Genomic DNA, 24064 nt, shown 5'->3' with positions numbered 1-24064 from the left:
CCTCAGTCCCAGTCTCAAATCTGTGGAAGACTGAAACAGGTTTCCCTCAAGAATTTCACTGTATTTAGCGCCATTCATTATTCCTTGAATTCTGACCAGTTTCCCAGTCCCTGCCGATGAAAAACATCCAAACAGCCTGATGCTGCCACCATGCTTCACTGTGGGGATCGTGTTCTCGGGGTGATGAGAGGTGTTGGGGTTTCACCAGACATAGTGTTTTCCTTGATGGCCAAAAAGCAACATTTTAGTCTCATCTGACCAGAGTACCTTCTTCAATATGTTTGGGGAGTCTCCCACATGCCTTTTGGCGAACACCAAACTTATTTGGTTTGCTTATTTTTTTCTTTAAACAATGGCTTTTTTCTGGCCACTCTTTCGTAAAGCCCAGCTCTGTGGAGTGTACGGCTTAAAGTGGTCCTATGGACAGATACTCCAATCTCTGCTGTGAAGCTTTGCTGCTCCTTCAGGGTTATCTTTGGTGCCTCTCTGATTAAAGCCCTCCTTGCCTGGTCTGTGAGTTTTGGTTGGGCGGCCCTCTCTTGGCAGGTTTGCTGTGGTGTCAAATTCTTTCCTTTTTTAATAATGGATATAATTGTGCTCTGTGGGAAGATTCTGATATTTTTTTATAAGCCAACCCTCATCTGTAATTCTCCACAACTTTGTCCCTGACCTGTCTGGAGAGCTCCTTGGTCTCATTGGTCTTGCTTGGTGGTGCCTCTTGCTTAGTGGTGTTGCAGACTCTGGAGCCTTTCAGAACAGGTGTATTTATACTGAGATCATGTGACACTTAGATTGCAAACAGGTGGACTTAATTATGTGACTTCTGAAGGTAATTGGTTGCACCAGGGGCTTCATAGCAAAGGGGGTGAATACATACAGTGGGGCAAAAAGTATTTAGTCAGCCACCAATTGTGCAAGTTCTCCCACTTAAAAAAGATGAGAGAGGCCTGTAATTTCCATCATAGGTACACTTCAAGGAAAGAATGAATGGGGCCATGTATCGTGATATTTTGAGTGAAAACCTCCTTCCATCAGCAAGGGCATTGAAGATGAAACATGGCTGGGTCTTTCAGCATGACAATGATCCCAAACACACCGCTCGGGCAACGAAGGAGTTGCTTCGTAAGAAGCATTTCAAGGTCCTGGAGTGGCCTAACCAGTCTCCAGATCTCAACCCCATAGAAAATCTTTGGAGGGAGTTGAAAGTCCGTGTTGCCCAGCAACAGCCCCAAAACATCACTGCTCTAGAGGAAATATGCATGGAGGAATGGGCAAAAATACCAGCAACAGCGTGTGAAAACCTTGTGAAGACTTACAGAAAACGTTTGACCTCTGTCATTGCCAAAAAATTAACAAAGTATTGAGATACACTTTTGTTATTGACCAAATACTTATTTTCCACCATAATTTGCAAATAAATTCATTAAAAATCCTACAATGTGATTTTCTGGATTTTCTTTCCTCATTTTGTCTGTCATAGTGTACCTATGATGAAAATTACAGGCCTCCCTCATCTTTTTAAGTGGGAGAACATGCACAATTGATGGCTGACTACATTCTTTTTTGCTCCATTATGCATGCACCACTTTTCCGTTTTTTTGTGTTTTTTAAATTTATTTTACCCGTTTTCTCCCCAATTTCGTGGCATCCAATTGTTTAGTAGCTACTATCTTGTCTCATCGCTACAACTCCCGTACGGGCTCAGGAGAGACGAAGGTTGAAAGTCATGCGTCCTCCGATACACAACCCAACCAAGCCGCACTGCTTCTTAACACAGCGCACATCCAACCTGGAAGCCAGCTGCACCAATGTGTCGGAGGAAACACCGTGCACCTGGCAACCTTGGTTAGCGCGCACTGCGCCCGGCCCGCCACAGGAGTCGCTGGTGCGCGATGAGACAAGGATATCCCTACCGGCCAACCCCTCCCTAACCCGGACGACGCTAGGCCAATTGTGCGTCGCCCCACAGACCTCCCGGTCGCAGCCGGTTACGACAGAGCCTGGGCGCGAACATAGGGTCTCTGGTGGCACAGCTGGCGCTGCAGTACAGTGCCCTTAACCACTGCGCCACCCGGGAGGCCCCACAAAAAAGTAATTTTGTTCATTTCACTTGACCAATTTGGACGATTTCGTGTATGTCCATTACTTGAAATCTGAATAAAAATCATTTTAAAACAGCTTGTAATGAAACAAAATAGGAAAAACGCCAAGGGGGTGAATACTTTTGCACGGTACTGTAGGCAGAAACTCAAACAGGAAGTACCCGTGTTAAGGTCTATTCAAGCTGGTCTGAGCAAACGGAATTCATGCTTCAAGATTGTTTTAATCATGCAGACTGGGATATGTTCCGGGTAGCCTCTGAGAATAACATTGACGAATACACGAATACGGTGACTGAGTTTATCAGGAAGTGTATAGGAGATATGGTACCTGCTGTGACTATTAAAACCTACCCAAACCAGACATTGTGGATAGATGGCAGCATTCGTGCAAAACTTAAAGCACGAACCACCACATTTAACCATGGCAAGGTGACTGGGAACATGTCCGAATACCAGCAGTGTTGCTATTCCCTCCGTAAGGCAATCAAACAGGCAAAACGTCAGTACAGAGACAAAGTGGAGTCGCAATTCAATGGCTAAGACACAAGACGAATGTGACAAGGTCTACAGACAATCACGGACTACAAAGGGAAAACCAGCCACGTTGTGGACACCGACGTCTTGTGCTTCCGTACTTACTAAACACCTTCTTCGCCCGCTTTGAGGATAACACAGTGCCACCGACACGGCCCACTACAAAGGACTATAGGCTCTCCTTCTCCACGGCCGACGTGAGTAAGACATTTAAGTGGGTTAACCCTCGCAAGACTGCCGGCCCAGACGGCATCCCTAGCCGCGTACCCAGAGCATGTGCAGACCAGTAATCAGGCCTACTACACGTGGAATTTGACTGCCCTACAGTGTTTAGTGTTAGTGTTTATCTTGCATCCTGTTGTAGTCTGCTGGTGTCCTTGGCTGCTGTCTGTCCACTCATTGTGCATTCAGTTGGTACCTCTCTCTCTGACACTCCCCTCCTCTGGCAAGCCGCGTGTGCGTGCGTCCGTGTGCATATTTTGAAAAGTTATTATTTACTACAGTGTACTACAACATTCTATACTAAGTAGTACACATGATCGAGGGATACAACAGGGTGTAGTATAGTATTCTACAGTATACAACAGTTTACTACAGAATTCTATAGTAAGTATTGTAGAATTTTATAGTCAACTGTAGTAAAAAATGGCGTGTGAGAGAGAACATGTGAATGATTTTCTGTCATTTATCTGTTTATCTTGTATCCTGTTGTAGTCTGCTGGTGTCCTCTGGTTGCTGGCTGTCCACTAATTGTACATTTAGTTGGCACTTCTCTCTAGCACTGTGTGTGTGTGTGTGTGTGTGTGTGTGTGTGTGTGTGTGTGTGTGTGTGTGTGTGTGTGTGTGTGTGTGTGTGTGTGTGTGTGTGTGTGTGTGTGTGTGTGTGTGTGTGTGTGTGTGTGTGTGTGTGTGTGTGTGTGTGTGTGTGTGTGTGTGTGTGTGTGTGCGCGCGCGCATGTGTGTGTGTGCGTGCCCATCTGTGTATTTTGAAAAGATGTTATCTGTGTGCAAGTGTGTGACTTTGTGGCTGTGTGTTGGCACTTTGCTCTGAGAGACTTGGCAAGAGGAGTCTTACAGGGGCACAAAGCCTCTCAGGCTAAATCAAAGCTGCACCCCAAGCTGTACAGCAGGGCCCTGAGGGTGGGTGTATGTTATCTCTAAGACTTAGCCCTACAGCAGGGCACGGTGACTGATGAGGCCACGCACCATCGCTTCTGAATCAGCCAGGTGACCAAACGCCCCCATGACACCCCTCCCAAACACCCCACACCTGTCCGATCTGATCTGGGATCTGTGTTGATATACTAAGCCCGCATGTCTTCTATTAACCCCACATCCACTAACTCTGATCTCTAATCTGTGGTTCTCTTTCCAGTTACCGCAGGATGACCAGGTCCAACAGTGTGACCATGGCGGTCCAAGCCGACCTAGACGACCCTGACTACTGTCCCGTTGACGCCTCAGAGATGGTGATACGCCACTCGGCCACCATGCCCCGCCAGTACTCCCGGGATGCCGCCACCTCTACCGTCTCCATCCAGGGCTCAGGCAACCACTACCACGCCCTGACCGTGGAGGAGTACGGCGAAGTGGGTTTGGACCCATCCATCCTGCCCCCGCCAGACCCCTGGATGGACCAGGTGGAAGACCCCATGGAGGTGGTGGTGGGGGGACGGGGGTTGATGTGTTCCAGGGACGGGAGGTGGTTCCTGAAGCTTCTTCAAGCCGAGATGGAGCGCATGGAGGGCTGGTGCCGGCAGATGGAGCAGGACGAGATGGAGAACGAGCTGCCGGAGGAGAGTGAGTGGGACAACACACGTGCATGTACATAAACAACATCAACCCATGGATATGGAGCTGAATATGTGCGAACGGGAGCAAAAGCGGTGCATTAGGGGTAGTGAGTCAGTAGAATCACTTCTCTCTCTCTCTTCGTATATTTGCGTGATGTTGACGTGAAGGCCATACAAGTTGTTTTCCCTCTCTTTGTATCTCTGTTTTTCCCCATCCTTCCCTGTGTCAAATAGACAGAGGGAAATTGTCCCAAAATGGCACCCTATATCTCCAGATAGGGCTCTGGTCAAAAGTAGTGCACTACATAGGAACTATTGTGCCATTTGAGAGACACTGCCATGGCATTCATAGCAGCGAGCCACAATGCCTGCTTGTTGCCTGCTATCTCCTCTGCAGACATAGTCATCAATAGGGAGCTAGCTGCTGGACGGGTCCGGCCATACATCTGTCCTGTAGATAAACAGTATAATGACCTCTCACAGCAATGCTCAATGGGGGTTTTCATGCTCAAACTCACTTAATAAGCTCCTCAAGCCTGCTGCCAGCTCCATAGCTCCACACTATCAGTGCCACACTGACACTCTCTGCATCCCAAATGGCATCCTATTTCCAATATAGGCCCCACTGGGCTCTGGTCAAAAGTAATGCACTAAATAGGGATTAGGGTGTCATTTGGGACACATGGGCACAATGTCGTAGACTTTATTCGGCTTGAATGCTACTCCTTAAATTTGTCCCTAGTGACATAACTTATTTCTTCCTTTCCTGCTAATGCATTATTTCCGATGGAGAGAACACATGGTTACAGTAGGTGAAGGGCGACTGTCTGCTGGGCAGCCCTTGACTAGTGATTCTGCAATGTATTTTCCCCCTAATTCGAGGTTGCGTATTGAGACAGGAGGCTGGTTTTCTACATCCCCAACTCAATGTCATGTTAGGAGATATGTTTATTTGGTGTGCAGGATAAACATTCCCCTTCTCATCAGAATTCACAGTTTAGGTTCCCAGTTCCCTCTCTCCACATATTTATAGCCTTGCACTCATCAAAGGCAAAGTCTGTGTGTGTGTGTTTCCGCAGTACTGGGGAAGATCCGTAGTGCAATAGGGAGTGCCCAGCTGCTCATGTCTCAGAAGTTCCAGCAGTTTCGGGAGCTGTGTAAGGATAATCAGGTATGTAACACACACACACACACACACACACACCGTAGAGTTAGTCTACTGTGTCAGCAGGCCCATCAGAGCCAACTGTCACATAATGTGATGATCTATACAAGCTTATAATTGACACTGTGTCAGGCCAAACACTGCTATGCATGCAAATTCTAGCTGGATAGTAGTCTAGTCTATCACCACTCACCACTCAAAGCATAATAACTTTGAAGTGTGGAGGGACAAGGTGAAATAGTCCCAGACTAGTATGCTGATGACATACTGATAGGAACATTGGAATGGTTCCAAGTCCAACACAGTCCTGTGCAAAGCCATATGCTCAGAGAGTTCAGACAACTTTTAGAATGGATGCCCTGTCAGAGCCTTTGAGCATTCCATTTATTCATTCATCAGTATTTGGACAACTTGTTTTTGTTCTCTGCATTCAGTTACATAGCATTGTTTAAAAATCTGAACATTCCATGAAGTGCTTTTGGTAAATGGGTCGTTCTTGAATTGCAATGGCATTTGGGCATAGCATTTTGGAAAATAATTCTTGATTTGTATTTATTTATATGGATCTGGGTGCATCTTCCCATTCTAAGTCAACTAATATGGTAGCTTAATTACTGTAAATTATTTGTATCATTATGATAACATTGTGCCACAAGTAGGAATAGTAACACCAATGATATTTTGTAAGTAAATGTAAAAAATTAGGATTCTGTGAAATGGATGCCACAAATGCTCATATCTCAGGTCATCAATCATTTACAGGTATTTGTTTTGCGGGGGTGTGTGGTATGCCAGTGGTGTTCAGGTGTGTCGGCCGTGCCCACTAATTGGCCACACCTGATCTTAATGAGTTTCCTTTTGAAATGTGGTCTGTTTGAATAGACTAAAATAAATAGCTTTGCATGCGTAAAAAAAACAACATGGAATGCTAGCTCGATTAAGGCAGCCCCCCGCACCTCTCTGATTCAGAGGGGTTGGGTTATATGCGGAAGACACATTTCAGTTGAATGCATTCAGTTGAAAAACTGACTAGGTTTCCCTTTTGCTTTCCCATCCTGGTGCTGCAGTAGACTAATGCAATGTATAGAGAACCAAAGATCGTTCAAATCTCACTGACGCCATGTCACAATAAAAAAAAGTGTGTGTTCACATAATTAATTAACTAAGGAAAGGAATTTCCATGTGTCCTATCTGTGTTTGGAGTTCAAAAAAGTTAGCTTATTTTGGGTTATCTGTGTTATTAAAAGTCGTATTGAAACATTCAGTGAAGGTTTTAAGGAGGTTATTCTAAAACATCCAAATAACCTATCATTTCAGTTCTAAGAGCGTTAATAAAACCTCCCAGGGAAACTTTCAAGGAAGCAGAGTTAAACGTTCTCAGAACCTCCCTGCAACCTAAAAAGGTATGTTCACAGAACAGACAAAAAAATGTAAAAACATTTTCAGTTTCCCCAGTCAGGAAACTAACCGTATTGCTTTGTTCCCACAACCATTGTAAAAATAACACATTTCAAGGAACCAAATGTGCTAGCTGGGTAGCTGTAATTGGCAGAGATTTTTGGACCTCTTCTTTTTTATTGGTCTATTTACCTCCAAAACGCCATCCAACTAAAACAGGCACTAAAAGGGCTTTATCATAATTTTCACTATTTCATAGTATCATTCCAACCTCATAGTGTGGAAAAATAAACGCAACATGGGAAAATCACATTTGTGATTAATCATTTTCCTCACAATGTTAGTTCCCTCCATTTATATTTTACATCCCCAAAACATGTCACTATACTCTACACATCCCTCCTGGGACAAGCCAATTTGCTTACCCTAAGTACTTTAAACAATGCATAAAAAAAGTTTTTCAGTATAAATGATTTACTTGCATTATGTTTATCATTGATAAACAGTTCAATATATAGCGAAACATGTTGTGTGACTGTAATTAATTTGAGTGTTTTTCATGGTTACAAAGGCGAGGGACGCAAATGCCACCACAATTCAAGAACGGCCCGAATATGAGAAGCCAACATGGCTGCCATAGAATTATGTCGTGCCATGTAAAGGCAAGAACCTCAGTATCCAAACTCTAAACTGAAACTCTCTGTGTGTATCAGAACCCCAATTCCCACCCGAGGCCCAGTTCCCAGGACCTAGCAGGCTTCTGGGACATGCTGCAGCTGTCCATCGAGAACATCAGCCTGAAATTTGATGAGCTCCACCAACTCAAAGCCAACAACTGGAAACCCCTGGACCCCCCAGAGATAAAGGTATCACTCAATGTAGTGGACCCTATAGACCAGATCCACCTTAAAGGGATAGTTCACCCGAATTACTAAATGGCATATTGGTTATACTGTAAGCAATCTATAAGCAAAGTGTGAGAGTAATCCATGCATTGGTTTTGTTTATCTGGCCACTGTCTCCAAATGCTAACTTTTTTGAATTTCTGTCCACCAGTACAGTGCATTCGTAAAGTATTCAGACCCCTTGACTTTTTTCAACATTTTGTTATGTTACAGCCTTATTCTAAGATGGATTAAATATTTTTTTTCCTCATCTATCTACACAGAATACCCCATAATGACAAAGAAAAAAGTGTTTTTTAGACATTTTTGCTCATTTATTTGCATTTTATTTAATGAAATATGACATTTACAAGTATTCAGACACTATACTCTTTATTTGTACTATTTTCTACATTTTAGAATAATAGTGAAGACATCAAAACTATGAAATAACACATTTGGAATCATGTAGTAACCAAAAAAGTGTTAAATTAATCAAAATATATTTTAGATTCTTCAAAGTAGCCACCCCTTGCCTTGATGACAGCTTTGCACACTATTGGCATTCGCTCAACCAGCTTCACCTGGAATGCTTTTCCAACAGGACTAGTAACCGAAAGGTTGCAAGTTCAAATCCCCGAGCTGACAAAGGTACAAATCTGTCGTTCTGCCCCTGAACAGGCAGTTAACCCACTATTCCTAGGCCGTAATTGAAAATAAGAATTTGTTCTTAACTGACTTGCCTAGTAAAATAAAGGTAAAATAAAAAATAAATAAAAATATGCTGAGCACTTGTTGGCTGCTTTTCCTTCACTCTGCGGTCCAACTCATCCCAGAATGCTGTGGTATTTTCACAAAAACAAGAAAATAATTCAAATAAAATCATTTACCTTGAAGAACTTCAGATGTTTTCAATGAGGAGACTCTCAGTTAGATAGCAAATGTTCAGTTTTTCAAAAAATATTATTTGTGTAGGACAAATCGCACTTATAGTCATAATGTAACCATCTCAATTGGGTTTTCAATGAGGTCAGTTCAGTTTTTCCTGATTGTGGAGGCCAGGTCATCTGATGCAGTCCTCAATATCACTCTCCTTCTTGGTCAAATAGCCCATGCACAGCCTGGAAATGTGTGTCAATCTTCCAATGTTGGGTCATTGTTCTGTTGAAAAACAAATGATAGTCCCACCTGGATGCCGTTTCATCTTGCGCAAACCAGATGTGATGGAAACGTATGTTTTCATTCCAAAGCTACAGAATGCTGTGGACAAGATAGCCATGCTGATATAGTTAAGTGTGCCTTGAATTCTAAATAAATCACAGACAATGTCACCAGCGAAGCACCCCCACACCATCACAACTCCTCCTCCATGCTTCACGGTGGGAACCACAATGCGGAGGTCATCCGTTCACCTACTCTGCATCTCACAAAGACATGGCGGTTGGAACCAAAAATCTAAAATTTGGACTCAACAGAACAAAGGACAGATTTCCACCGGTTTAATGTCCATTGCTCATGTTTCTTGGCCCAAACAAATCTGTTCTTCTTATTGGTGCCCTTTAGTGGTGGTTACTTTGCAGCAATTTGACCATGAAGGCCTGATTCACGCAGTCTCCTCTGAACAGTGTATGTTGAGATATGTCTGTTACTTGATCTCTGTGAAGCATTTATTTGGGCTGAAATTTATAAGGCTGGTAACTCTAATGAACTTATCCTCTGCAGCGGAGGTAACTCTGGGTCTTCCTTTCCTGTCGTGGTCCTCATCAGAGCCAGTTTCATCATAGTGCTTGATGATTTTTGTGACTGCACTTGATGGAACTTTCAAAGTTCTTGAAATTTTCAAATTTGACTAACCTTCATGTTCTAAAGTAATGATGGACTGTTGTTTCTCTTTGCTAATTTGAGCTGTTCTTGCCAAGGTAGGAACTTGATATTTTACCAAATAGGGATATCTTCTGTATACCACCCCTGCCTTGTCACAACACAACTGATTGTCTCAAATACTTTAAGAAGAAAATAATTGACATAAATTAACTTTTAATAAGGCACACCTGTTAATGGAAATCTATTCCAGGTGGCTACCTCATGAAGAATCTTAAATATAAAATATATTTTGATTTGTTTCACACTTTTTTGGTTATTTCATAGTTTTGATGTCTTCACGAGTGTAGATAATAGTTAAAATAAAGAAAAACCCTTGAATGAATAGGTGTGTCCAAACTTTTGACTGGTACTGTAGATCAGGGGTTCTTAAACTTTTTCAGCCTGGGACCCAAATGAGAAATTCTGTGTTTTCCTGGGACACAAGCTAAGGAAAATATGCAACTATACACAATTATCTGTACATTTCATTGCCCTTATGCCTAAAAAAAAACAATATAGACACAAACAAATAACAATGAAATACCCTTAAATATTTTCATGTTTATTTTTCCCCAATTAAAAAACTCTTACATACCTGTCTAGGTTGGAACTGTTGCAGTTAAAAAACAATAAATAATGTAATTCTGAACTGGAATTAACAGATTGATCACATCACACAGATGTATAACAGAACAAACACACACACAGGCTTTTTGATCGTTCAAACCTAAGCTTACTGTATAAATTATGGTTGATAGAAAGTCTAGGTTGGAACTGCTACTGTTAAAAAGCATTTTTTTAATATTCTGAACTGGAATTAACTGATTGATCACATCACACAGATGTAGAAAACACACACACACACAGTCCCAATGAAAGGTGTGTGGCTAGTTGAAGTTTTCAACAAGCATGTCTATTCTGGGATCAATTTTTAACAGTGCAACACTGAGGTGATGCTCAGCATTGAGACTGTTTCTGTACTTGAGAACCCTGACTTGCATAGGTATGTGGTGCCAAACTGGATCAGAACATCTACTGCTTTCTCAGTCAGGCAGGAGTCGGCTTCCTGCTGCAGATGAGCAACCCAGAACTGTGTGAGAGTTTGCCTCAAAAAGCATATCGCTTCAATCCGTTTATTCCAGTTCAGAATAAAAAAAGTATTTCTTGTAACAGCAACAGTTCCAACCTAGACTTGTTTTCAGAAATCATTTCTACAGTAAGATGTACAGTAGGCCTGAATTTTTCATCTTCATCTGTACTGTTTCTTAGGGTTGCACTTTCAGTAGCTAGTTAGCTTGATTTGGCTAACGTTAGCTATTAGCTGTGTAACGTTACAAGGCCAGGGGATTGTTTGAAAGATAAACTCACATCTACTACTATGAGAGATAGTACTCCCCTATTCCTGCTTATCATCGCCTGTTTATAAAATGACAACAATGCCTTGTTAGTTGACTTACTTTTCCACTTTATTAATTTGTTTCGTTTTGAGAGACTCATTACGACGCAAATCCCCACACAAAACACATTGTTGGCGCTCTCAAAGTTTGTATGAAAGAGACACAAATTCATCACTGTATCTGCGTTTCATGACGATTGAGCTCAGTCAGAACTTGTGGCTAGCATGAGTCCATTTCCTGACAGCGGTGAGTGATGGCGAGTGGGAATAACAAGTCAGTGGCTTGAACCAGAGTGCTGCAACGTGTGGGTCGCGGAATGATCTTCACGAAAACTGCAGAAAAAAAGATCTGGTAAACCGCGAAGCACAATGAGCATCTCCCTCTACCTCTCGCACTCGAGCAGCTGCCAAACTGAGCAGAAACCGCTGCTAAGCAGAGAGCGCACTGAACCGAGAGCGCAGTTGCACTTGGCCAAATCAATTCCAGTAATTAATTAAATAATTATACATTTAGGTCGCGACCCATCATTAACAGGTCCATACTTTAACAGACCCATACTTTACGAAACTCTGCTGTAGACAAGTGTGTGCCTTTCCAAATCATATCCTATCAGAATTGACCAAACATGGGTCTGAATACTTATGTAAATAAGTTATTTCTGTTATTATTTGTAATATTTAGAAAAACTTGTTTTCACTTTATCATTATGGGGTATTGTGTGTAGATCTATGAGGATTTTTTTGCATTTAATCCATTTTAGAATAAGGCTGTAATGTAACATAATTTGGAAAAAGGGAAGGGGTCTGAATCCCTTCCGAATGCACCATGTAATTTTGTAAATTGGGTGTACTATCCCTTTAAAGCCTGGAAGTAATGCAATAGAATGAAGAACAAAATTTACCCTGCATGCTTCTACTTTCACTGTTATTCAAATATGTTCCAAGCTTTTTAATGTCCAAAGTTACTATAGATTTTGGTTCAATGTAGCATGAGAGTGTTGAAATGCATGTAATTTTATTGTTGTGATGTTGTGCGATAGCCTGCCTGACGTGACTGTCTATCTGTTGTATTTTTGATTGTTTTGTTGTTGACAGTGAGCTGGGTTTTGAGAAGTCAGTCTACCTTCCATGCACCTTGGGGCCTAGCTGACCTCGCTGGCCGCTCTTACCCTACGCACATGGCCGCCTACCTACAGCCGTGCACTCTCACAAAATGGCCACCACAACCATCAACCATAACCTCACTCACGTGAACCCTGTTGCATGCTCTCACACCATGCAAACTCCAACAAAATGCTGATGTCATGCACTCTCTAACCCCACACAAAATGGCTGACATTGTGACCCTACTGCCAGAGGCACAGAGGATGGCCTGTAACTGTAGTTGTTTGTCCTCCCCCGTCCATCCAGGAGAGAAGGTTTGCCCCTCCAGTGCCAAAGAAGCCCCACAAGGGCCACCCTCCCCTGGCCAGAGACCGTTCTCTGGAGAGCTCCGAGAGACAGCGGCTGGAGGCTCGCAAACGCCTGCTGGCCGCCAAGCGGGCACTCTCGGTCCGACAGAGCTCGGTCACCGAGAGAGCAGCAGACAGTATCGAGATCTACATCCCAGAGGCCCAGACCAGATTATGAGACACACACAGACAAAGACTCACACACACACACACACACACACAAAAACTGACACACCTTCAAAGGTACACGCACACACTCACACCGAGTGACACTGTCAAGACACTCATCTGCACTGAATGGCGAGGATAGGGTGCTTGTAATATAATCACATTTATCGACTTCCACAAAAACGGTCACAGCAGCCGGTGGAGTGAGAATATTGTATATTTATTAACTTTTCCTCTTCTCTCCATTTGAACCTCTCCTTGAACTTTCAGCTTTTCGTGTAGCTCCCCCCACTCCTTACACCCAAAGATGTTTCTTCTTGTGATGGCAACTCTTCCTACCGATGTTCCACCAACCAAAAGGCCTGTTGTCACCCAAACAGGTATACCAGTACCGCGGTATTGATGCATAATGTATAATTTGTTTGATTCATTGGAACAGAAGGGCGGTTAGGGAGGGAGGGGAAGTGTACTAGTGGGTATAGACCAAGCGCTGTCAAGGCATACTAGCTAATCCTGTTGGGTGTCAGACAGCCTGAGACAGTGGCTTGTGTCCCACATGACACCCTATTCCTTAAATAGTCCACTACTTTTGTGAATTACCTAGTCAAAAGTAGTGCACCACATAGAAAACAGGGTGCCATTTGGAATTCAGGCCAGCCGCTCTCCTCTGGTGACCCTGGGGGAGGCTGTTATTGTGACTCACAACACAATGACAGCAGACAATAGAGAAACCCAGTCTCTACTCCCCTGTTAGATGCTACTGTCACAGGATTTATTACACACACATACACACATGTGCAAGCACACGCACTCACTCACACACACACACACACACTGTTCTCGAGAGAGGCAATTGACCTAAACCTGTTTGAGTAGTTAGGAGAGAACACCTGAGACATATCTAAGACCTTCTGGAGACACAGTACAAGGCATCAAGACATCTATGTAGCAGCGACCATTGCAACTGTCAGTTTTAAATGAATTTAGGAGTCAATTCGATGTGAGTTGACTCAGTCATGCGTTGACGTCAATGGGAGACTAAGTACAAATGTCACTTAAGTATAACTTAGGATTCGCCTCTTATTATTGAAATCCAGGCAACAGCAGATCTATATCTCTTGGCATTAAAATCACACACAAAAACCAAATTTTTGTCGAAGAAACAATGATTGGTCTTGATGCAACGATTTTACTCCAACACCTATGAACACCTAGATGTTCTATTGGAGCCACTTACTTTTATCACTCCTTGTTTTGTTATTGCATGTCAAACCGCAAAGCCGAGAGACTTTGTGCAGTCACTGGATCAACACAGTCGGAAGGTGTTCGATGTAGACAATAATATCAATGTGCAAAAATGACTTCGAATTGTAAAATCCAAATCTTTTATAAAATGGGATTTGGGTAAAAGGAGTAGCGTAGTGATTGCTAGTACTTACCAATAATCAATACTGGTCTTTGTAGAGTAACCCCAAAAAATAACTCAAAAACAAGAAAGCCGGTATGTGTCGGACAATTACACTATTCTTTGTGTTTCTCCAAATGCAGTCTGTCCAGTTGGAGGAACAGTGGCTTGATTCTGCTGCACTCTATGTCTGACCTTTATGGGTTATAGATCACAGGGTCACGTCAAACTGTCTACCCCCAGATGTGGTAGGATTCTGGGGTCCGACAGCACCAATCCTGTCTGGCAGTCAGGTATGGAGTTAGGTGGGCTCATGACAAGCTCTCAGAGAGAGGTCAGTGCTACGAAATCAGGGTCTGCCAGAAACAAAAGTGGGGTGTGTGTGTGTGTGTGTGTGTGTGTGTGTGTGTGTGTGTGTGTGTGTGTGTGTGTGTGTGTGTGTGTGTGTGTGTGTGTGTGTGTGTGTGTGTGTGTGTGTGCGTGTGCGTGTGTGTGTGTGTGCGCGCCCGTGCGTATGTGTGTATGGGAGGATATGTGTTTCTGAAGTGCTTCCTATTTTTCAAGGTCTAAACGGGCCTTTCTTTTCACTATGTACAGTATGTGTCCCAAATGGCACCCTTTTGCCTATATAATTCACTACTTTTGACCAGGGCTCATAGGGCTCTGGTCAAAAGTAATGCACTATGTAGGGAACAGGGTACCATTTGGGGGGCAGCCTGTGACGAACGTAGCAGAAGCCACATACTGTTAGTACTTTCCTAAACAGGCCCTGCTTACATTTTCAACAGAGCGACTTATGCCTGTACAAAGACATTAACTGAAGAACATATTGCTACATTATACGCATGCTGACACGAGCTAATTGATATGTTGTCATTTCATTCTTGCAGTTTTTTACTTATTTTACTCTGTTTATCATATTGTGCTGAGAATATAATTTGTCCCTAAGAAAAAAAATCACCTAATACTGATGTTCCTTTACTTTAAGGCACCCTTTATGAAGGATGCCTTAATGTAGTGTTTCCGTTGTTCTATATGACAAGGTATTTTGTTATTCTATCAAAAAAGGGACAGTGGGAATTATTTTCTTCTTACATCTATGTACTGTCTCAGCATCCAAGCTGACATTCAACCATTTGAAAGTGATATGAAAATAATATAGGGTTTTAAGTTGAATGGTGTTTTATATCCACTATTTCTGTATTAATCCTCAGAAAAAGATGATTACTGTTTATTATTAATATTATTATTATGCACTGATAAGGCCCATATGCTGTGTTTATTGATTATTATGATTCTCTTTTTCGCTCTATGAAATGAAAGACACCTTTTATTCTGTTTCGGTAATCAGCCTTAATTTATAATGTGATAGTCGAGCACAAATCAGCCTCAGGGGAAGAAAAATACATTGTATGTGTGTGTGTGTGGGGGGGGGAGTGTGTGTGTGTGTGTGTGTGTGTGTGTGTGTGTGTGTGTGTGTGTGTGTGTGTGTGTGTGTGTGTGTGTGTGTGTGTGTGTGTGTGTGTGTGTGTGTGTGTGAAAAGGCTTCATCTCATACAGTAAACATACCCAGTCAACAGGGGGTGTGTCCCAAATGGCACCTTATTCCCTACACAGTGCACTACTTTATACGGAATAGGGTGCCATTGGGGACGCACACCTGAACATTACAGGTCTGCGGTTTAAAGGTTCAGATCAACGTCTCATGATTGATTCCTTCGTCAAAAGACAGTTGCTACGTCTTCTCTGCAACTCCAATCAGTTTGCATTTTCTTCATATGAAGTCAGCTACTCGTATGGGTGAGACAATCTTGAACTCACGGTCCTGGTTATAATCTTTTAAGGTGTGTGGGTATTATTAAGCTATATTGAAACTGGTTTGACATAGCTAGCGTTTTGTGAAATTGGGTAACTGTTACCAAACAAGGACAAAATTCCTGCTATCCACATATATGAGAAACATGTTCATGATCGAAGTTTAGAGGAAAGTCCAATTTGATTGTGATGGAAGGCATGTGACGAAGTAACTCTGCTGTATGATATTTTTATTTTTAGTAACAATGTATTTTAGAGAGAATATTGAGAAGGTAACAATGGTTATGTACCTTTTTGCCCATTAGGTTTTAAGGTAATTTAATACAAATTGTGATGCTCTTTATATTTTTATTTCACCTTTTTATTATAATCAATTCAAATGTCAGTCAAATTATGACATTATTTATGGTTATTATAGTAACATATCAAAACCCTGACATTGCAGGGTGATTACAGGAAGTGGTAAAGAATGTTGGATTGTGGGAGATGCCAAACTCAAGACTTTAACCAATCCTGGAGGATGCTTATGATGTAGTCCATATATAGTAGGCATAAAACTATTAAAATGAACATTTGTAAATAAATGAATGTTTCCCTATGTAAAAACAATCAAAAAACATATTAGGCAGATATACATTTTGTAATTAATGTTATTACACTGTTGATGTTATGGCACGTGTATGGAACTAGATCAGCATTAAAAACCTTGCCATCATCATACACTAACCTAGTTGTGTTTATTGAAATGCACGCTGCACATGTTTTCACTTACAACACAAGACAGATTTAAATAGTTACTGTCCTCCTCATGCAGAGGTCGGCCCTATAACTACGTAGTTGTAAGGCCTTGGTTTTGCCTCGTCACTCCTACACCACATGGAGGTTTAGTCCTGAATGGCACCCTATTCCCTTTATAGTGCACTACTTTTGACCAGTGCCCGATTAGGGACGCTGAGAGTGTATGGTGATTTTTTTACTCACACATTAATCACATTCAACAGGCTGACCGGTGTTTCCAAAGCCCAGAGAGGAGCCAGGGATTTCACCCTCCTCCTCAGTCCTGCGTTTCTCTATCAGGGTGTTTACTAGCACACCATAGCAAAACATTTGCAAAGGAAACCTGAAAATCTGTATTTTGATTGGACAAGTTCAGCAAGTACCTCTCCTTTTCAAAACATTTTCTCCCTACTGAACATGACCCAGGTCTCCCCCTCCACTGCAACACTATCTAGCCTCTGATGACCCTGATTAGTGACGTGCCCCATGGTTGGAGTTATCGGACCACCGCCGTCGGTATGTCACTGCTGATCTGACATGCAGCGGTAAAAGGTGAATTAAAGGTCAAATGCTATACAATACATATGCCTTAGATCAGAAATTATATACAATCAGTTAAATACTCCATTTTCCTATTGTAGTAAAGAAACGGTGGGTTAATACTAGAATAGGCCAGTGGAGCAACAAAGCTGTGCATGCAGGGGGATTGTCAGAGTAGCGAACCAATTTTAGCAAGGTCAATTGAGTCCGTGCCTATAGGATTGTACTGGCGACACAATAACTGAACTTGTCCAATAAGAAACCTTTGTATTCATTTTCCGTTGCAAATTGTTTTGCTACGGTATGCACTAATGAATAAGACCCTGGCTGTTTTTAAGTGTATTGAGGCACATCCACACATAAAACCCTAACTGGCAGAAAACCGTTGACGTCTGCTGTTTGCCCGGTGCTAATTTATGCAGGATTATGCTAACGGCCTGGAGCTCTGGTGAGCCGAGCGCACAAACGCACACATAGGAATGACTCAGAGACAGCCTGTAGAAAAGTGCACACGGACACACAGAGCTATTTCTGTCATCTACATTTTTTTCTTTCTTCATGTAGTGACATTGTATGTTTCATGGAGATCATGTCACTGTACATCGCTGCGTTACTGCCGTTACGTGATTCTAGCGCAATCGCCGAAGGGATTATTGATCCTTAGATGTGGGGAGAGTTTAACAGTCAAACGGCAAGCTATGTAGAAAACAAAACTTTATTTAAATCCAATATGTGACCCCTATTTGCCACAAACATTGCACAGTATGAAAAGAAATCACATCATTGGGCATTGTGTCACATTAGCTATACATAAACATGGTCCTTTTTTTATACATAAAAACGCTTTTTGGTGATTTAGAAAATGCTCTGTTCCCGCTGCTGGTGACATCACAAATGAAAAAACAAAATCTTAGTGTTTTTCTTACAATTGAAATTCACTGGCCGTCGCTACTCGTGGCATGTCCCAAATGGCACCCTATTCCCGATATAGTGCACTATAAATCGGGAATAAGGTGCCATTTGGGATAGCCACCCAGTGAGGAGGAAGGCTCGGACTAGGAACCTGCTACATTGTTCATCTGAATGATCCCTCTGTATAGGAAACCACTTTATCAAAACCAAAAAGAGAGGTTTACTTTCTTTTAAAATATCAAATGAAGGATAAGAAAACTATAACCTTATCATGAAAAAAAAAACACGTAACACTTATTACTACAGTAGTGATAACGTTGATCAATCATCGATGCCAAGAACAAAGTATGCTTTAAGACACTGAGATGAGATGGGGACCCTAACTCGGCCCTATTGTGCGAAAGTCCGAGTGGGAGCCATCGCAACCTTCTCTCTGAAATGTAAAAACACATCTGGAAACTACATATCCTATCATGGGGGATTGGATCTGTGTGGAGGAGAAGAGAACCACCCTCTTGTCTCATCCGCAGAACACTTGTACGCCCTCATGCCTTGCTCTACTAAAATCCATAGGAAAAAGTTAAGACAGAAAGTGGTTTTTTTGTGTCTGTCAATATTTTTTTGGTCCCGTCTGCAAAAGACACAGATACTTACATACACGCATATATGACAAAGTAAAAAATAACTAACAGCCAAGGCACCTTGATACAGTTTTGTACAAAAACAATCCTCATTTATGATTTGTATACCAAAAATAGAAATAATCAGGCTTTTTGTGTTTGTTAACGCAGCCACTAAAACTCATGCTAGGAGTTCCGTTAGGGACAACATCTTTCCCTCCACTTTCTCTTTAAGACACCAGTTGTTTCGCCTGCAGCTCCATCTCTGCCGCCCGCTTGAGGGCCACATCCACTAGGAGCTGGAAGCCGCTGAAGTCCTGGGTGAGGTCTGGAGGGGTGGGGGGAGGGGTATTGAAGAGCCCACTCTGGGGGCTCAGGTTACCCTCTGTGGTGGTGGTCACTGCCGGTGCTCCCAGCCCTTCCTCCTGGCATCTGAAGAGCACCAGAGCCTCTGTGGTGGAACGCAGCAGCTCTGCAGCCCTACAGTGGTCTGTTTTACTGCTGGAGAGGAAGTAGGAGAGGGAGGAGGGAGGGCTGGAGCCCTGCTTCTGCATCACAGCGGAGTTGACAGTGGTGTGACGGATGACGGAGGGCCGGCGGGGCACTGGAGTGGCGGGCCCCGGGGAGGAGGAAGGAGATATCTTAGGGGATGATATGGCCTTCTGCAGGACGCTGGGGCTAGGGAGGCCTGCCTCGAAGCTTGAGGGGTGCAGTGCCCGCTGGTCGTAGCTGTCCTCGGGGCCCGTGGCGGCTGTGGCGTGCTTGGGTGACTGGGAGCTGGATTCAGAGAAGCCCCCGTCGTCTCCCTTGCGGCCCTTCCGGGAGATGGTGAACTGGTTGGGGTCTTTACCGTCTTTCCGCAGCATCTCCGGGAGGAGCCGACGACGAGCGTTGATGAACCAGTTGCACACCTGGAGGAGGATAGCAAATCGACAGTTGCTTAAGTATACAGCTTAGTTTCACAACCAAGTAGTCTCAATATACTTTTTTTTTAAAGAAAGAATGGAAAACAGAAGATGACACGGAGAAAGGAATTACACTTTCACATGTCGACATAAAAACAGGTTGCATCAAGGTTAACATATTTGCATGACATGGACAGCTGTTTTTCTGTAGTACCCAAAACATGCATCTTATCTGAATCATCTACAAGCATATGTGGTAGGGGTTGTACAACTTGTTCTTGATTGGATATATTCTGCCAATATTTTAAAGCAGCAGTTATTTTTTTTAACCTTTACTTAACGAGGCAAGTCAGTTAGGAACGTCCTACCCTGGCCAAACTCTAACCCGGACGACGCTGGGACATTCACGATACAGCCTGGAATCGAACCAGGGGTCTGTAGTGACGCTTCGAGCACTGAGATGCAGTGCCTTAGACTGCTGAGCCAGTCTTGGTTATTTTTGTTATCTAAAAAAAAAAATGTCCATAAAATACCTCTGTATTTTATGGACATACATTTTTTTATATTTTTAGAATACATTGTTATACACAAGTCTGAAAATATAACAATCATTTGTGATACTTCTAGATTTTCTCATCAAGAAACTCAAACTAGGCCTTCTAAAAGCCATCATGGTGAGTAACACTAGTTTGGACTAAGGTGTTGTTGCCCTTCCCAATCCTATTGTCATGTGGATAAAGAGACAGTCCTCGCTCTCCTTCTCTCTGTCCCAGCCTATTGTTGGCCACGGACGGCTCACCGAAGCCTAGAGCTCTTAGGATTTAAACGACTCTGTGTTGTTCACAGACAGCTGGGCTGGAAGAGGGCTGGAGGGAGGGAAATTCCTGTGTGAGCGTTGCAGCTAAGCCCACACCAACCACAAAGCAGTGCGAGTGAGTTTCAGAGTGGTCGGTTCCTCCTAGTCACCATGCCTGCATCCCAAATGGAACCCTATTCCCTATAAAGTGCACTTTTGACCAGAGCCCTGTGAGAAAAAAAACAAAAAACATGTGCGGCCCTTATCAAAATTAATGCACTACATAGGGAGCCATTTGGGATGCAAGCTCATGCCATTTCACTTCAGACGTGTCTCAGAGAGAATATTGCAGTCAAGCTTCCTGGAAGGCCATGCCCCACCGAAAGACACACATAAATATACCAGGTGTGGGGGGCTGACACACTGGGTGCCTGGGGAGCTGCTGTTCGGCTGAGTTAAGTGCCTTGCTCAAGGGCACGATGGCAGGCAACATCATCTAGGATTTGATACCAGCAACCCTCCTTGTTGCCAGCTCACTTCCCGCCAGTGAGGTCAATCAGACCCGGATTCTGGCTCTCTTCTCTAACCGCTAGGCTACCTGCTGCCCCTATTGTCCATGTGTCACACTCTCTTTGTTTACGCATTAGTGCATTATGTGTCATAAAAGCGAGACAGGACGTTGCAACACAAGGTCATTGTATATTGTATTTCCAGCCACTAGTTGTCATGCATGCTGCAGCCCTACTAGTCATCTGGTAGTAAACCTATGAACACCGCCTGAATACTTCAGAAATGCATCTAATTTCCTTGAGAAAAGCATGGCTCTAAGTGACAAGATGGGTGAAAGCACAGTTACATTCCCCAATCCAACCTATTTAAATCTGTGACCACTTCAAGGGAGGTAGGACAGAAAGATGTACTTTGATTGATGCGGCTCGTTAGTTAGCCTACCTGTAGTGTGGAGAGCTGCGTCTGCTTTGAGAGCAGGGCTTTCTCCTGTTCAGAGGGGTAAGCATTGAAGCGATGCTCGTAGAGCCAGTCCCTGAGGATCTGCACCGACTCCTTGGGTAGATTCCCGCGCCTCTTCCTCTTCCCACTGCTACCTCCTGTGCTGGATGACAGGTCCAGGGGGGCGTCCATGCTGTCCTCGTCGTCCGTCTCACTACCAGATAACGTCATCATGCCTGTGTGTGGCCAAGAGAAGAATGTATGTGTGAGAGAATTTCAGTCAGAATTCCCCTTATGCCAACCAAACACTGGTATGTCTGTAGGTCGGTGTCTGCTCTGTCTGTAGGTCGGTGTCTGCTCTGTCTGACACCCTCCTTACGCCAGCCCTGTTCCAAACACTAGCATATAGCGGATGCAGCTGATGTGTCAGAAGCAAGCTGTCAAGTTCAGCCATGTGATTCATGGAACAGAGAGGGAGGGGGGGGGTGAGAGGGAGGGGGTGGGAGGGGGGGAATGAGGTGCCACAAAGGCAGACTGCTCAGACGCTGTGTCAGTTATAAAACCTGCCTTGACAAATACTGCTGGCCGACCTTACTGAGCAAAACATCTCTTCATGTTTCAAAACTGGCAGCTCGGGACTCAAGACAACTGAAATAGTTATTCTGGGGGATTTCCAATGGTATAAGAACATCTGTAGTCCATTTGAATTGCATTCATGTGAACCTCTTTTGTATTTTTTTAAACAGGTTGTATTTTGACACAACCTTTATGTCAGGACAACATATTTCTTATTTGATAATAAAACAATTTAAAATCTAACTTTCTTTGGCAAATTTATTTAAAAATATATATTTTTTATCAATTGGACTACATTTAGCAGTTACATTTCAAAAACGAAACATCTGTCATGTCTTGAATTGGAGCATGAAAACATGTCAACATAATAAAAGGGTATCAGGTCATCTGTCCATTGCATAGTGGTGGGAAATGGATAAGAAACAACTAAAGTTAGAATGAGGTAATTACGCAGGCCCTGGGTGAGGGAGGGGGGAGGGGGACCTGTTGCACATCAGCGTCTCCAGACTAAACAAAAGAATATTGGTCGTCGAACCATTATTTCACTATAATGTCAACGTTTTTGAAAGCGTAACCACTCGTTTCTTACTTAAATCAAGTCCACTACTCGTGTTCTCGTGAATTGAGTGTTTTGTAAACTCAACTCAAAAGGAATTTCTAAGTTTAAACAACGTGTAGAAGAAGTTCTATTGTGTGATCTTGTAACACGAGGTCGAAGAATGCGAGAAGAGCAGCCTCGCAGAATGAAAGTAAACAGCAACTTCACAAAGGAGGTCAGGATTTGAATGTTGTTGCACCAAAGTTGGGGCTGAAAACTACAAGTTTCTCCCTAATATAATAATTTAAGATTACATTTCGAATCATTATTACACAGAAAAGGAAACTATGTAGTAGCCAAACTAACAGATGAAACTTCATACTCTCGTATGCGCGTCGTTGGGGCCACAGAGTTGATACATTTTAATTCGCTAAATGCGTGGTGACGTGAGGGTTTAGAGAAACCCTCTAATTTAGTCAATCACAATCTAGAATAGATGTACCCCTTAGGAATGATCCATTGGAAACTTGTTCATCATGAACTAAGTTGAGTCCGCAATAAAAATAAATAAAAAGGTAACGTATCTAATACTATTGTATAACAAAGCGGTTTTATACATTTACTAAAATGTATATATCTAGTCAACCTTTAAAGCTAACAATTGCTTAAATTTGAAACAGATTGAATGAAGTCACACGCAAACCATTCAATTTTGACAGCCCGTCAGCACGTGAAAAAAACCTGTTTTGTCTGGAGCGGAAACAATAGGCTGCACGGCTTGCATTGAGAAATACACTATGCCCCATCTCACTCAATATATTTTTTGATGCAGACATGTTATCGAAAATGTGACAATCAGCACGCTGGTGAAATAAACGACCTACCCTTTTTTGTCTTCATGTCCGTCAAAAATCCCCTTTTCACGTTGGCCACGAGAGGAGCGCAGTAGCTTTTTTTTTCTCTCGAATTCTATTCCTTTAGTGGCAAATCTTTTTCTCGGGATATTCCACACGTATAGTCCAAATGGTTTTGTTCATTGATTTATTTTCGTTTGTAGAACCGTTCGTCGGCTTTTTTATTTGTTTGAGACGTAGTACTTTAACCAGGAGTAGGCTACCTGAAATCCGCTGCTCGACTTGGCGAAACCTTTCTCATTCAATGTGTGTTTGATCATGAAACTGGGTGACAGCTATCTTTGACAGCTGCGTGACTCAAAAGCACAAAGATCCTCCCACTTTAGAGGAAAGAGCCAAAATCTCTGACAGCATGGCTTTTGCATCGACGTAAACACGATCTCACCGATCAACCGCTAGAATATATTCTACTTTTACGTTATAAATGTAGGAATATAATTTAAATGCGTATGGAAGCATTGCAGATATTGTGGCAGTTTTAGTGCGCAATGTTCAAAACAACAACCGTAGCATTAGGTTACTTCTTATTAGTAGGCTATTTCGGACGCGACTCTTCTAATTGGC

The 24064-nt window shown here is 42.8% G+C and overlaps 2 protein-coding genes across 3 annotated transcripts in view; one reads left to right on the top strand and one right to left on the bottom strand.

Moving 5' to 3' along the window:
- The window catches only part of dlgap1b (discs, large (Drosophila) homolog-associated protein 1b), a 282510-nt gene extending 265816 nt beyond the window's left edge, over window positions 1-16694 (top strand). Inside the window, exons 10-14 of one of the 2 annotated variants that reach the window (XR_010452040.1) lie at window positions 4012-4436; window positions 5509-5600; window positions 7706-7858; window positions 12546-13134; window positions 14303-16694. Coding sequence is in view for 1 of the 2 variants with exons in the window: in XM_064941878.1 (XP_064797950.1) it covers window positions 4012-4436; window positions 5509-5600; window positions 7706-7858; window positions 12546-12764 (889 nt within the window). In the remaining variant the exon portion in view is untranslated. Of the gene's footprint in view, window positions 1-4011; window positions 4437-5508; window positions 5601-7705; window positions 7859-12545 lie in introns of both variants that reach the window. The other variant, XM_064941878.1, reaches the window with a different exon arrangement.
- Window positions 16695-17992: 1298 nt separating this feature from the next.
- Window positions 17993-23801, bottom strand: tgif1 (TGFB-induced factor homeobox 1). Its single transcript, XM_064941876.1, has 3 exons — window positions 23471-23801; window positions 21476-21708; window positions 17993-19734 (listed from the first exon to the last, which is right to left on the bottom strand). The coding sequence occupies exons 1-3, from the start codon at window positions 23484-23486 to the stop codon at window positions 19054-19056; spliced, it is 930 nt and encodes a 309-aa protein (XP_064797948.1). The 5' UTR covers window positions 23487-23801; the 3' UTR covers window positions 17993-19053.
- Window positions 23802-24064: the final 263 nt, after the last annotated feature.

The sequence above is a fragment of the Oncorhynchus masou genome, chromosome 28 (assembly GCF_036934945.1).
Source record: "Oncorhynchus masou masou isolate Uvic2021 chromosome 28, UVic_Omas_1.1, whole genome shotgun sequence".
Taxonomy (NCBI): domain Eukaryota; kingdom Metazoa; phylum Chordata; class Actinopteri; order Salmoniformes; family Salmonidae; genus Oncorhynchus; species Oncorhynchus masou.
Note: the sequence above shows the minus strand (reverse complement) of the source record. Positions and strands in the feature narration are given on the sequence as shown.